The following is a 14,566-nucleotide window of genomic DNA, read 5'->3' on the forward strand; positions in this document are numbered from 1 at the left end:
CTGAGCTCCCAAGGTCAAAATGAGGAGCAGGAGGGAGAACATGAGCAAGGAAGTCAGGACAACGAGGGGTGCACCCACCCATTGTGACAGTGGGGCTGATCTAATGGGAGATCACCAAGGCCAGCTAGACTGGGACTGAAAAAGCATGGGATAAAATCTGACTCTCTGAACATGGCAGACAATGAGGGCTGATGAGAAGCCAAGGACAATGGCACTGGGTTTAGATCCTACGGCAAGAACTGGCTTTGTGGGAGCCTAGCCTGTTTGGATGCTCACCTTCCTAGACCTGGATGGAGAGGGGAGGACCTTGGACTTCCCACAGGGCAGGGAACCCTGACTGCTCTTCTGACTGGAGAGGGAGGGGAAAGGAGTGGGGGAAGGGAGAGAGGTGTGGGGGGAGGGGGAGAGGAGTGGGGGGAAGGAGAAGAAATGGGAGCTGGGAAGGAGGCAAAAATTTTTTCAATAAAAAAAAAAGAAAGAAAAGAAAAGAAAAAGGCATGTTAAACTATGCCTGGCCAAAGCATCATTGTTTTCAGGGGAGGGGGTATGAGAAAATCAACCCTGATGATCTTTTAAAATCCCATTTTCTTAAGATCCTCTTCTTAGGCAAGTAACACACTACATGACTATCAGCCCACATATAAATGACTCTCCAAAGGCAGCAGCCAAGCATGTGCTCAGAATAAACATTATCTCACCAGATCCTCACAGGAACTTACAGAGATGCTTGGATCCCTTTTACAAACACAAAGCTTCCTGAGAGTGGGAGGCCAGTACAGTACAGGTTTTCTTCTGATTGGACAGCTCCAGAGCCATAAAGGAACACAGCTCTCTATCCTCTGGACCAAGGGTCAGCCGAGACTCAACACCCTAAGGGTATTTTGACTGGATGAGAGCCAAACAAACTAGTGCTTGGTCCAGAAAAATCCAGAAACTATCATGCTGTTGATAAATGATTGGCGTATGGGACTTGGAGGATGTCTCTGAAGTAATGTAGCGAAACTTGTGACGCTACTCAACCTTGTCAAGGAGCCTGCTGGGGAAGAGATGCCTCAGACCACAGCCAGGGCGTCTGGCTTCCAACTGTCTCAGAGACTCACTGTTGACCTTGGGCAGCTCTTAACCTGCTTTTCAGACTTCAGTCCCCGTGTGCAGGAGGAGACGAACCCTAACAGAGGAGATGCTGCAGCACTCCGAACTGTTCAAAGGCAAGCTTTTAAAAATTAGCTTATTCTTTGACAATTTCATATATCCTGGTTATATGTATCCCTCCAACTTCTTTTATCCTCTTCATCCACATTCTCTAATCAAGTCTTCATCTCATTCCTTTTAGCTGGAAGGAAAAGGGCAGAGGATCTCCGTTCTACTTGAATTAGCAGTCTCTCACTCCACCAAATCTCTTTTCTCCTACTACCAAAACACCAGCTATGCCTTTGCTCTTCTTGCTGCCATCAAGAGCAGCGCCGGGAATGTCCTTCCATGGCATCTGGATTCAAACTGATTCAAAAGGAAAGACCAGCACTATAGGCCAAAAGTGAAATGAGCAATTCACCAGGCCAGTTTGGGGCAGCCAGATGAAGTGATACAGAGAAAAGCAAGACAGTTCATGCAGGTGCTCCGAAAAATCTAGAAGGAAAAAAAAATCATCCTTGGGTCAATTTTTGGTCTCATCTCTCCCCCAGACTCATTCTCTGCTGAGGAAGAGAAAGCACAAATGAACACAGGGTCAGATTCAGCAGGGAGCAGAGGTGGATAAGAAGACTCCATACATGTAAGAAGGCAGGGAAGTCAGGTTTCAGAAGGAGGAACGATGTAGGAAACAGTACCCTGAGGGCTAAAGGAAAGGAGGCCAGCATCCAGAGATTCTCTACACTAGCCAACAATGGACACATGCTGCAGGCCCATGCAAAATAGGAACATGAGATCTTCTGGCCCAAACTATCTTCCCAGGACCGTCTGCTACCATCTTCCTAGGACTAGCGGCTCTTGCAGAGCTATCCTCAACATCTCTGTAGTCCTCCAAGGCAATGGATTTCTATGATTGATCCTTTTGACTCCACTGCTACCCCCTCCCCCACAAATACACAATTAAAGCAGGCTGTCCTGAAACCTTACCTTTTCTGAGGAGTGAATGGGGGGGGGGGTGGAGGGTAAGCGTGGGGTGGGAAGAGCAGAGGGAGTGGGGACAGGAATAGCTGTGCAAAATGAGAAGACTGTGTTTAAAAAATTCTTAATAAAAATGACTTAAACAACAACAACAAAATCTAGGCTGCCCTGGAGGAGAGATAAAGCAGATATTTTCTGCCTCGAGAAATGGTCAGGCTTTAAAAAGGCTGAGGCAGATCTGGGTCAAAGCCTCTCCGTGGGTCAGAGGAAGCTCACATGAGGGCGTCAGACAGTGCGCTAAAAGGATATGTGTTATACACATGCATTCCTAGTTCCTAAGTGGGGCAATTAGAGGGCAGAATATGCGGTCTCTGAGCTTTAGAAGTCTGGGACACCCTCAGCCCCTCGCCCAATCACACACATGCTTCTAGGTTCTGTCCTCTGCCCTCCTTCTCACACCCTAGCCTTGCCCAGTGGTCAAACACTCATGCATACATACTGTCTTTTCAGAGTTACTGTGCTCTGAATCAGAGGGTGGGAGGCAGATCTGGCAGATACAGAGCCTCTGGGAACCCATAAGACCGGTGTGACTTCCCGAACAGTTTGCTGCTCTGGCACCGTCATGGACTGAGGAGAAACAGATTCCTCCCAAGTGAGGTCAGAGGCGGGGCATGAGGGGGCTTGGTTAGTTCTTGTAGGGTGGGGAAGGAGAGAAAAGGGGAGACAGACAGAAGCTGCCTCTCCAAGAGGAAGACTGGAAAAAAAGAGAGTGAGCTCAGACCAGAAGCTGAAGATCAGCTTGCCTAAGCGGATGGGGGAGGGAGTGGGTGTGGCTTGTGTCTTAAAGAGACAGAACAATCATTACAGTGGGGGTGCTTTCTCTGCTGTAGAAAACAGCACTGTTCAGGCTGTACAGGGGAGCAGTGTGAGATCGTGCATGGCTCCAGGAATAGAGGAGGCCTGGGCAAACGTGTTCTAGAGACAGACTGATCTTGTAAGTCCTCTGTCTGTTTAAAGCCTGAGCCCCAGGAACATGGGGAATTCAGCATTGTAAACCTATCTGTTTAAGACTAAGATTAGATGCTCATCAGGGCAACTGTGGGGAAGTGGGATACTTCTCAAAATTAAACTGAAATATAGTTTTATCTTTACGTTATTTTACTATATCTTCTTTTATTAAGTCATAATAAGAGAATGTTAATGAATAAACTCCATAAAATAAGCTGTTAGCCAGGAGAAGCCGCAATTCAGCTTATTTTTCGGGCACACATATAGAGATGCCTTAACACTAAAATATTAGAAAGTACTTATGTCTAGGTGTGGGTTTTGTGCCATTCATTCCTTCATTTATTATTGATAATCTCTTAGTGTATGCGGTGACTTTGTTAGGTTCTTGGGGCAGTGGAAAGCACACCAGCTGTGCTTCTGTTCTTATATAGCTTGTTTTTCAGCGGGAAAAATATAAGAATAAAAACTGAATAAGAGCAAATAAAGTCGCTAAATTTTTTATTGTGTTGATTAAGGCAGAAGCTAATCCAGTAGCTAGGGTAGTCAGCAGAGGACCTTAGAGACCCCAACATTTCCACCAAAGCCTGAATGTATGTCCAAGCCCAGGAAAGGAGCCTCTTGGCAGAGGAAGAGCAGGTGGCCAGTCCTGAGGTAGAGCATTTTGGATGTGTCCCAGGAACTGGGGATCTGGAGTGAGACTGTAGAAGACCTGTCAAAGAGAGGGTAGCTTGTGTCAAGGTCCCAGAGAAAGACTGGTCAGATAAGCCAGGGCCTTTTGATTATAGCAGTGAATCTGAATCTTATCAGATATGGGTTGGGCCACCATGAGGACTAGGGCAGAGCATGCTAAAATACCCACTCTAAATGTTTTCTAATCTATCTTTAGAAAATGTTGTGAAGCCAGGTATGATGGCACGTGCTTTTAATCCCAGCACCCAGGAGTCAGAGAAAGGTGGATCTCTGAGTTCAAGGTTAGTCTGGTCTAGTGAGTTCCAGGACAGCTTCGTAGAGAAAATTGTCTAGATTTCCCTGTCCAAAAAAAGAAAATATTCTGAGATGACAGTGGGTGATTTGATTGTGAGCTTGTATGGTGTGCATTTTCAAAAACTGTTATAGAACACATTGATTATCATCATGAAATGCAATCAACACACCATATCTGGTTTCTACAAATTCCTTTCTCCTTACAAGGAGCAAGCCAGGAGCTTTTAGGAATATGGCATCCTTGGGAACTCCTATAAATACAGCTTCGGGTGTGATGTGGGGGCTGGGAAGTCCCTGGCATACAGAGGGAGGAGCAATGTAAGCCACCTACTTCCCTCTATTTGACCCTCAGCAAGGCATGGCCTATGTCCTTGCAGAGGGAATTATGATATGTGCTGAATACTCATGGGCTCCTAACCAAGGAGAATACTGCCACATGCCCCTTTGAAAGTGATTCCTCACTGACAGACCATAGATCCCCAAACACAAAGGCTACCATTCCATGCCCTTGAAAATGAGTCCCCCAATCTAAAAATTAGGTCAAACCCATTGAGATTGAAAGGTACGTTTGAGGTTACAAAGTAGGATACTTTTCTCACCCCCTGCTCCTCTCCTGTGCCCAGGTCAGATGATCTCAACCAGAAGTGGGTGAGCCCTCCCACCCCCTCTGTCAGACAGAAGCTGGAAAAAGAGCCCTGGGGTGAGGGTTGCTGCCTAAGATATCTGGTGAGTCAGAGAGGAGCTGGCGTTAACCAACTGGAGCAGTGAAACCAGTCCACCTCCTCTACCCTGAGAACTAGGCGAGGCGGGAATATAAAGGGCCCCGTCCCTGCTCAGCTCAGAACTCCACTGGAAGCCTCTGCCTCTCCCCTCTGTGAGTCTGGTGAGTGTTAACTGCTGGGACATTAGTTGTGGCTGCAGGCTTCAACAGGCCAGAACATGGCTAGGGGTGTCTCCTCCAGCTGGGGGTGGATATTGCTGTGGGGTAGATTCCGTCGGGCTTTTTATTCTCCAAGGGGCAGATTAGTGTGCAGAAGGAAACAAGCTATAGTACTTTCTGTGTGGAGAAACCCAGGCAGAACAGGGGCCTGGAATCCTATTAGACAAACACAAGACTTTGTTGTAACAAGCTCCAGTTTCCCCCAACACTCTAGCAGTCCTCACTCCTCTGGCCCTGGGCTACAAATACTTTCAGAAGATCAAGGAGAAAAGAAGCTCTCAGGTTGAGCAGGACAACGTGCCAATTTTTCAGAGAAAAAAATCTGAAACCCAGAGAGACTGAGTTGCCCAGAACTCCAGTGTTTCTGTGGGACCCAGACTGGGGATGAGCTCGATGGCTCCAGCCTGGGGCTGCTGCAATGGCCCCCCAGCTCCCTTCCCAGGGTCTTCTGAGACAGCACAGGTGCTCAGCTTTCCAGGGTCCTCCATGAGGTTTTTCTTTTTCAAAGGTTTCCTTTGCACTGTGATGAAATACAGAAATCATCTTCCCAGGACCCAAGGAAAGACTAGACAAAAGCAAGTTAATTAATAACCGCTCCACTCTTGCAGAACCTCTTTGGAGAAAGACCCCTCCGTTGAGCTCATAGAAGAGCTTTTCTGTGCGCTCACCATTCCCACCCTTCTTTTGCCTGCAGGAATCAAAGCTATGGAAGTTGGAAAAGGCCCTATTCAAGAGCAAGGTTGCCAAGAACTAGGGCCACTATGTATATCCTGCCTATTTAGTGGTTCGTCTGTTCCCATTGCCTTCAGTCCAACCTCTGATCCTTCTGTTTTTCAGTTTGGGCTGTAGAAGATTCCGAGATGTCCCAGCAACACACATTGCCAGTGACTGCCCCAGATGCGGTTCAGGAATCCCTCAAGACTGTGTGCCCTCCAGCTCATACCCAGCAGGAACAAACAAAGCAGCCAACTTCACAGCCTGCACAGTGCCAGAACGTATTCTCTGAGCCCCAAGAGAAGGGCTCCCCTCAACAAGAGGAGAAGGGCACAAGTCCTGTGGTGAGGCTGCCTGAGCAAGAATGTCAGCAGCAGCAGCAGCAGCAGCAGCAGCAGCAGCAGCAGCAGCAGCAGCAGCAAGAAGGACCACAAGGGCAACAGCTGTCTGTGAAAATGCCACAGAAGGAGATACAGGGGCAGGAACTGCATCTAGAAGAGCAGCTGCCATCACGGGAACCACAGGAACTGCAGCTGGGGCAGCACCAGCAAGAGCAAGAACTGCATGTGGGACAGCATCAGCATCAAGAGCCACAGGGACAGGAGCTGTGCCTGGGACAAGAGCAGCAGCAGCAGCAGCAGCAGCAGCAGCAGCAGCAGCAGCAGCAGCAGCAGCAGCAGCAGCAAGACACCCTGAAACCACAGGAACTGAGCCTGAGACAGCACCAGAAGGAGAAGCAACAGGATCCAGAGCTGTGTCTGGGTCAGCAGCAGAAAGCTTCTGAGGAGCAGGGACTGATCCCAGGAGAGAAGCAGCAGGAACCGCAGGAGCAGGAACTGCACCACGAACAGGTGCACCTGGAGCCACAAGAGCAGGACCTGCAGCTGGAGCATCAACAACAGCAACAGCACTCACAGGAGCTGCATCTAAGACAGCATCAGAAGCAGAAGCTCTGTGAACCAGAACTGCACCTGGGAAAGCAGCAAGATCGGGAGTCCCAGGAACCAGACGCGCACCTGGGAGAGAAGCAGCATCAAGAGACACAGCAGCCTGAACTGCACCTGGGAAAACAGCAGCATCAGGAGTCACAGGAGCCTGAACTGCACCAGAAACAGAAGGAGAAGCAGCAGGAGCCTGATCTGCACCTTGGAAAGCAGCAGCAGCAAAATACAGAGCACGAAGGTTATCAAGGACCACAAAGCTTAGGTCAGTCCCTTAAGCAAGAGAAAGCCTCAGGGAAACAGCAGCTAGAACAGGAGAAGGAACTCTTGGACCAGCGACGGGATCAAGACCTAGGAAAAGAAGATGAGCGACAGGAACGGAAGAATGAACAACCACAGGAGCTCCTGACACAGCAGGAGAAGCAGATAGAGCAAGTCGGACCGAGCACTGGCCAAGTCCAAGAGACTCAGCCAATCCAACCATTGAAGTGAGACAGCTTGCTCACTACAGAGGAACAGAGGCAGAACCAGGAAGTGCAGTGATGCCAAAACTACAGCAACCACCCCAGTGTCCCAGAGACTCTCCAACCATCCCACATAAGGGAAGAGAGCCGTCCACCACACATCCTCAAGTCCCTGGCTGGCCCACTCATCTATGGATCTGCCGGGCCCTGACCTTCTTCATGCCTATGACAGACTGGAAAACAGGACATGTTTCCAGCATCCAGCCCCAAGGAGTTCAATCCTTACCTTAGCTATCAGAGCCCCTTCCAGGGTGTGGGGGTGGGGCGGGATGACTGTCATTAGTGTAGAACTTTGCCTTAGTATTTGCCTCCTAGTATTGTGACTAAATCTTTGACTATGTATGACAATATATAATAAACCCTGAAACCCCTGTGATCCTGTATTTACTTTAGCCTTTTCTTTTCTGTCTCTCATCATATTCAACAGCCTCGGCAAAAGCATAAAAGCAAACTCAGTCCTAAATAGAGGCTTCTATTCTGGCTTTTGGGGGTGGCTTACCCATCCTAATTCAATAGCATCTTGCACTAGTCAAACAGCCTCCGCTCTTAGTCCACAGCAGAGCAGAGCTCTATGCTTCTCACCTCAGTCTAACTCCCCATGAGAAGAGAGGAACCAGAAATATGCCTAGTGTGTTTAGAGGATCCACTGGGTCTGGTAAATACTGCAAGACTCTCCCTCCTGGCTTTTCAACTAAAGATTGTCTTCTTGCTTTCTGAGAGTCTTATGGCACGCCTCAAGAAGACTTTAGTAAAACAACAGCACATTACACATAGTAGGGCGAGTAGGCAGTCTCTGGATAAGTCTCAGAAGAGAAAATGAGAGTGTTATCAAAGCAAGTAAAGACTGAACTAGTGGTAAGTACAGAGGAAAAATGCCAAGTAGAATAGACAAAGACTGGTCATCAATCACCACTGCTGCAACCTTCATGCTGTACCCTGCCTCCTTGACACTTCTGTAGCCTTTACTGCCAACGTCCACATCAGAACTCTAGGTACTCTTCTCCCTGGAGCCCTTAGCTCTCTTTCCATACCTTTTACACCTCAGTCACTTGCCTTTAGCCGTTTAGCCATATTGTGTTGGCATTGTGTCTCAAGTTATAGAAAGCTATTTTTACTGCAGACTTGAGGGGATGTCAGAGACATCCCCCTTGAAGAGTCCATGGGCACTCAAGCTCAGTCAGCTGGATAGCATTCAGCAGCCTTTTCATCCCTACTGAGTCCCAATACTCACCTCTTTAGGAATCTTCTCTTCAGAGTAATAATAACAGGATTTAAATCCTTCCCATATATAACAATATCACCTAAACTCAGGATGAGGACCCCTTTCATCTGAGCTATTTCAATAGACTCCAAGCTGCTCTTGCCTATTCTCTATCTCTGAACACCTTGCTATCTGTCCATCACAACATGTTCTTAAACTTTCCACTGAACCAGATCAGTGCTTGGGTTAGCCCTCATCAATGGTTCCCATCAGTTAGGTCCTATCATGAGGCATGAGGCACAAGCCCTGATAGCCATCAGTTTGAATACAACAATCAGAAGTACCCATAGGAAATACAATGATTTTTGAAGTCTTGTGTCATCATTGTTGGAATAGATTATTATGGTTTGAATCATGCACATTTGCCACAGGCCTGTGTTTTGAGTATGCTTCCTAGCTGGTGGTTCTGTTTGGGAAGTAGGAAATGGGCTGTGGAACCTTAGAAGACTGGGGCCTAAATGGTAGAAGTAGGTAGTTAGGAGCAGACCTTTGAACATTGTAGCCTTCCTCCTAGCTTTCTGCTCTCTGGGCCACAACATGTGACCAGTCCCTCCACATCTCCCCCAACCCCTTTCCAAAGTCTCAGCTGTTTCATAATCCCTCGCCTATTAAGATGGACTGGAGCCAAGAGGGAAAGGGGGGAATAGGAAAAACTACAGGACATAAAAGTTCCAACAGATGTGCCCAAACAACAAAAGAACACAAAAATCACCAAGCAGCGCTCACCCTCAAACTGATAACCTTTCAACTAAAGAAAGCAAAGAAAATGAGATAATTGAACTGCCAGAAAATACTTCAGGTCCATATCAAGAACTCATTAAGCAGATGAATGAAGAAAGAAGGCCAAATTGGGGGCAAGAAAGTTAAAAAAATAATTCAGGACATAAACAGAAAGTTACTAAATAAAATAATCAATAACTTGGAGGAAACTTTTAAAAACATGGAGGGAAATTTTAACAAGGAAACTGAGGTGCTTAAAAAAGCCAAACAAAATTTGGGAATAAAAACCACAAAGGGAGGCATCATCTGTAGACAAGACCATGCAGAATAAAGAATTTCAGGACATAATGAAGGTCAGGATAGTAATGCATATAGATACATGTGATGAGGCCAAACTTAAGAATCACCAGTGTAGAAGAAGGAGCTAAGATGAAGTCTCAGGGCTCAGGCAACTTATTCATTGGGATTATAGGTACAAATTCGCCAAAAGTAGAAAAAAATGTTTATCTAAATGGAAGAGGCATGTAGAAACCTGAATAGACAAGAAAAACTGCTTCCTAGCATACCCAAGTCAAGATGTCAAAGATACGAAGAAACAATAATGAGAGCTGTAACCCAGCTCACACATAAAGGCAGAAATTCCAGAACAATTTCAGGTCTTTTATCATCAAATCTAAAAGTCAGGAAAGCAAGTAACTGTCAACCAAGATTGCTACCCTTGGAACCTTTATCTCAAAATTGAAAGTGAAATAAGAGTATTTTGATTCAATCACAAGTTAAGACAACTCAAGAAAGCATAGCCAGCATTGAAGGAAATTCTTAATATGAGAGAAAATAAAAGAAAGAATTTTATTCAAGAGAATGGAAGAAAGTATATATTTCATAAAAGGAACACAAGAACAGATAAGTAAAGCATATAGATACATATGAAGAGACACAAATATAGATACATATGTTTAGGAGAGAATCTGGAGGAAACAACACAGAAAGCCACCAAACTCCTAATACTGCACAGGTGAAGCAAAGAATCTGACAGAAGTACCACCAACAAAAATACAGGATGTAGCAAGTCCCTGCTAACAACAATCATAAAGGCAAAGTGAAAAGATTCAGATTAACCAACATAAAGCAAACAATAAGCTCTAACTATCCATTGTCTTCAAGAGACCTACATAAATATAAAGATGGTATAGCAACATTTATGACTCATAAAGTATATTTCAAATCAAAATTCATCAGAAGAAACAAATATGGCCATTACAGATAAATAAATAGAACATTTATCAAAATGATGGAAATTTAAACACTGCAAATATTTATGCCCCAAATCTTGAGGCTCTCAATTCTATAAAATAAATCCTAAAGGGAATAAAAGGCCATTTAGGTTCCGACAAAATAATAATGGGGGCTTAAATATCTTTATTAATCTTTAGATCATCTTCCAAATTAAAAAAAAAACAACAACCAAGGCATTTCAGAGGTAAACAATACCATAGATCAACTGGATTAACAGGAATCTAAAGAATAATCAAACCAACAGACAAACAAAACATTCTTCCCAACAGCACACATAGCCTTTCTCCAAAGTTAAGCATATTACATGCTGAAAAACCAGCTACAGGAACACAAAAATGTTGTCATTAATGTATCTTATTTCACAGCAAATTAAAACTAGAAATCAATAGCAAAAGAAGCCTCAGAAAACACACAAATATTTGGAGACTGAACAATACATTTTTTTTTTTTTGAGACAGGGTTTCTCCATAGCTTTTTGGTTCCTGTCCTGGAACTAGCTCTTCTAGACCAGGCTGGCCTCGAACTCACAGAGATCTGCCTGCCTCTGCCTCCCGAGTGCTGGGATTAAAGGCGTGCGCCACCACCGCCAGGCTGAACAATACATTTTTGAATGAAGAGTGGGTCACTGAGGAAGTAAGGGTTTCAGGAAAAAAACATCCTTGAATGAATGCAAATGGTAGCACTTTCTGACAGAATCTCTGGGATACAGACAAGGCAATCCTAGGAGGAAATCTCAAATAATCTAACAATGGGCCTCAAGATTCTAAAAAAAAAAAAAAAAAAAAAAAATGGAAGTTAAACCCAAATGCAGTAAAAAGAAATAAAATATAAAGCAGAATTTAATGAGAAATTAAAATATCAGTCAAGAGCCTGTTCTTTGAAACAGTTGATAGAATTGAAAATACATGTGCAAGAAGCATTATATGAAGAGAACAGGTTGAATTTAAGAATATGTGTGTGTGTGGGGGGGGTGTGGTGTGTGTGTATGGTGTATGCAATAACAATTAATGAAAGCACAGGCAATAAATTTGAAAAAGAACCAGGACAGGTATATGGGAAGGCTTGAAAGGAGGAAGGGAAGGGGAAATGTTGTAATTATGTTATAATCTCCAAAATAAAAACAATAATAAAAACCTATAGTCAAACTAACAGAAATAGAAAAACAACACAACTCAATGAAATGGTCTGAAAAGGAGTTGTTACAACAAAACCCAATGACCTTCAGAATAAACAGAGATTGCTTTGAAAGCATAGACTCTCTGAATGACAAGAAATGGATGAGCTTCTAATTTAAACATGCCCACAACAAGCAATGAATTTAAATAACTGAACGTCTCCACTCAAAGAAAAGTTGAGAACTAGATGAACCCACTGTTGTCACTGGTGTTTGGATCTTGGCCATTCTCACTTTGGTGACATGAAATCTCATACAGTGCTGTGGCACAGGAGACTCTAGCCAGTTTATCCAAGTTGATCCACAAGTTGAGCGAATCTCACGGTGCCTGATCTCAGGATAGTGACATGGAGGAGACATGGCAGTCTACCCTGACTTCAGAGAGAAGATGGCAGGGACAGAAAATGCTCTGTAGAGAATCTCCCAGTTCATGGTGAACAACATACTAACTGTAAATCTATGATTATCTTGGACTTTCAGCCCTATTTAATTCTGAAACGCCTGCATAAGCTAACTTATAGCAAAACTGGAGCCAGGGTGCCACCTAAAGCTGAAATACTGGCAACGCCAGAGAACAATCAACGTGTTGCCAGTATTTCAGCACTAGGTGGCACACTGCATATCAGATTTTACATTAGGATTTATAACAGTAGCAAAATTATAGTAATGAAGTAACTACAAGATTATTTTATGGTTTGAGTTTAGCACATGAGGAGCTGTCTTAAAGGGTCACAGCTTCAGGAAGGTTGGGAACAACTGCTCTAGGGTGTAAATGAATTCTGTTGCACCACGCTGATGTTTCCAGTGGGGCGATCTGCGTACTGGTGAAAGCACACTGTTGAAGTTGTTTATCAGGGCCACATTGCAGCTAGTCTCTCTCATCGCGTCTAGGAGTGACCTCACTGGGTAGCTTCGTGCTTTGGTCTGAGGTAGGTACTTGTAATTCCTGTTTCCTCTTGCTGACCTGCCCCCCTTATCCTTCCATAATGACTGTGCCTCTTTCCCTGCTTTTGATTTAAGGTCTTTTTATTTTTAATTTGACATTGACATGGATATTCCAACCTGATTTGGGTTTTATTTGCTTGAAATATATTATTCTAATCTCTTGAATTTCAGTTCATGTGTGCCTGGAGAGAAACGAGTTTCTTCTGTATGGCACATGGTATGTTTGTTTGTTTGTTTGTTGTTTGTTTTGGTACCAATTCACTCATTCTGTTCTTTCAATTGATACTCTTAACTCATTTGTGATCATGGTGTTCATCGATAGGTAAGATCATTTGAGAGACATTTTGCAGTTTAGACTTTAGCATTTTGCTGTGATTCTTTTCTCTCTTCCTCCTTTTCATCTTCTCTTGAGGGTGCATGGCTTGCTTTGCTTGGATTCCTTGCTAGGGTTTTCAGTTTGTCAATCACAGTATTTGCTTTATGCATCCAATAATGCATACAGAGAGTTTTTGATTATGACAAGTTATTTTGAATGATAACAACATACAATTAGAAATAAAACTTAAAAGCCAGATGGAGCTGTGAAGAAAGGGTGAACACACACCAGCGAGACATTGTCCTTGCATGCCATTGCCGGGTGTGCTCTATTCCTGACCCCGTGCTTCTCTTTGACTGTTGTCTCGTTAATCTGCCCTTTGCTTGAGTTGTTTTCTACTTTAGGTGTCATACCAAGCCTTAAGTGGTTTTACAATGCTGGGACCCTACAAATTTGTTTTTGTAGTTTTATTCTTAACAATTAGTTTCAAACAAGGGTTTACTTCAAACTTGTTAACATCTCCTTCAGCTCAAAGAACTATTTTGTGCATCCAGAAACACCTTTATTTCCCCTTCATTTCTAAAGCATCATCTTCTAGATGAAGCATTTTCCTCAGCCATCTTCCTCCCTCAGTATGGGGCAGATGTTATGTCACTCTCTTCCAGCTTGGGAGGTCTCTGCTGTCAGGCAAGTTTGGGAACTCTGATGCTGTTTGCTTCTTTTGTTGTTTTGAGAATCTTTGTCTTTGATGGAGGAAATTTTGAGTCAGGTTATGCACAACTGTGAATCGAGGCCTTCTTTTACTTGAATGTCTGTATTCTTGCTTATGTTAGGGGAGTTTCCTCTTCTGTCTTGAAGTAAGATTTGTACTCCTTTGGCTTCCTCAGATTCCCCCTGGGAGGGTATGAATGAATATTTGCTTTTTTTTTTTTTCACATAATCACTAGCCCTTCCTCTCCTATTAATAAAAATATTTTTCTAAACCCTTCCCTCAAATTCACCAATCAATCATTTTATGCACTATATTCTGCTCTTATTTTTTTTTTATGTTTCATTCTCTGTGTTATATTTTTCAGATTAGGAGTTTTTTTTAACTTTTGCATCTCTCTGCAAAGTTCCTGGAAGATTGCTGCATTGTTCCTCTGTGCTCTTTTAAATCACTTTTTGCTTTCTTTGAAAGAGTTGTTTTACATCTCCTTTCAGAGGGTTTGTGTCCACTGGTTAGTATCTGCTCCATCCTGGTGACCGACATTCACAGTTTATGTGAAGCCACAGTTCCCTGAGGGTTCTTGGTCTTTGATGGAACACAGTATGACATACAGTGAAGTGTTTTTAATCCCAGTATTTTACTCTGGCATGGTTTGTTCCCTCTTTCCAGAAATTCTAAGCATGCTATCTATTTTATTTGAGACTGGAGTCCGTTATCACTTCAGTGCAGATGCCATTGCTTCTTCTGCTGTTTAGCTGGAATGGTGTCAGCTCTAGACAGAAATCCCGGTCCGGGGTAATCTCCAATTGCAGCTGATATTTAGCTCATGGGGTCTATGCACTCATGGCCTCAACCCTCTCCTCTGATGCCATCGCAGACCTTGGTGCCTTGTCTATCATCACTGACCTGTGGCTAGGAACTCAGTCCT

General features: G+C 44.1%; 1 protein-coding gene across 1 annotated transcript; it reads left to right on the top strand.

Moving 5' to 3' along the window:
- The first annotated feature begins 5,898 nt into the window (after window positions 1-5,898).
- On the top strand, window positions 5,899-7,325 carry Ivl (involucrin). The gene has a single exon (XM_050129370.1). It carries the CDS (start codon window positions 5,899-5,901, stop codon window positions 7,183-7,185), a length of 1,287 nt encoding a protein of 428 aa, XP_049985327.1. The 3' UTR covers window positions 7,186-7,325.
- The last annotated feature ends 7,241 nt before the right edge of the window (window positions 7,326-14,566 follow it).

The sequence above is a fragment of the Alexandromys fortis genome, unplaced genomic scaffold (assembly GCF_014885135.2).
Source record: "Alexandromys fortis isolate MF-2015 unplaced genomic scaffold, M_Fortis_MF-2015_v1.1 scaffold_299, whole genome shotgun sequence".
Taxonomy (NCBI): domain Eukaryota; kingdom Metazoa; phylum Chordata; class Mammalia; order Rodentia; family Cricetidae; genus Alexandromys; species Alexandromys fortis.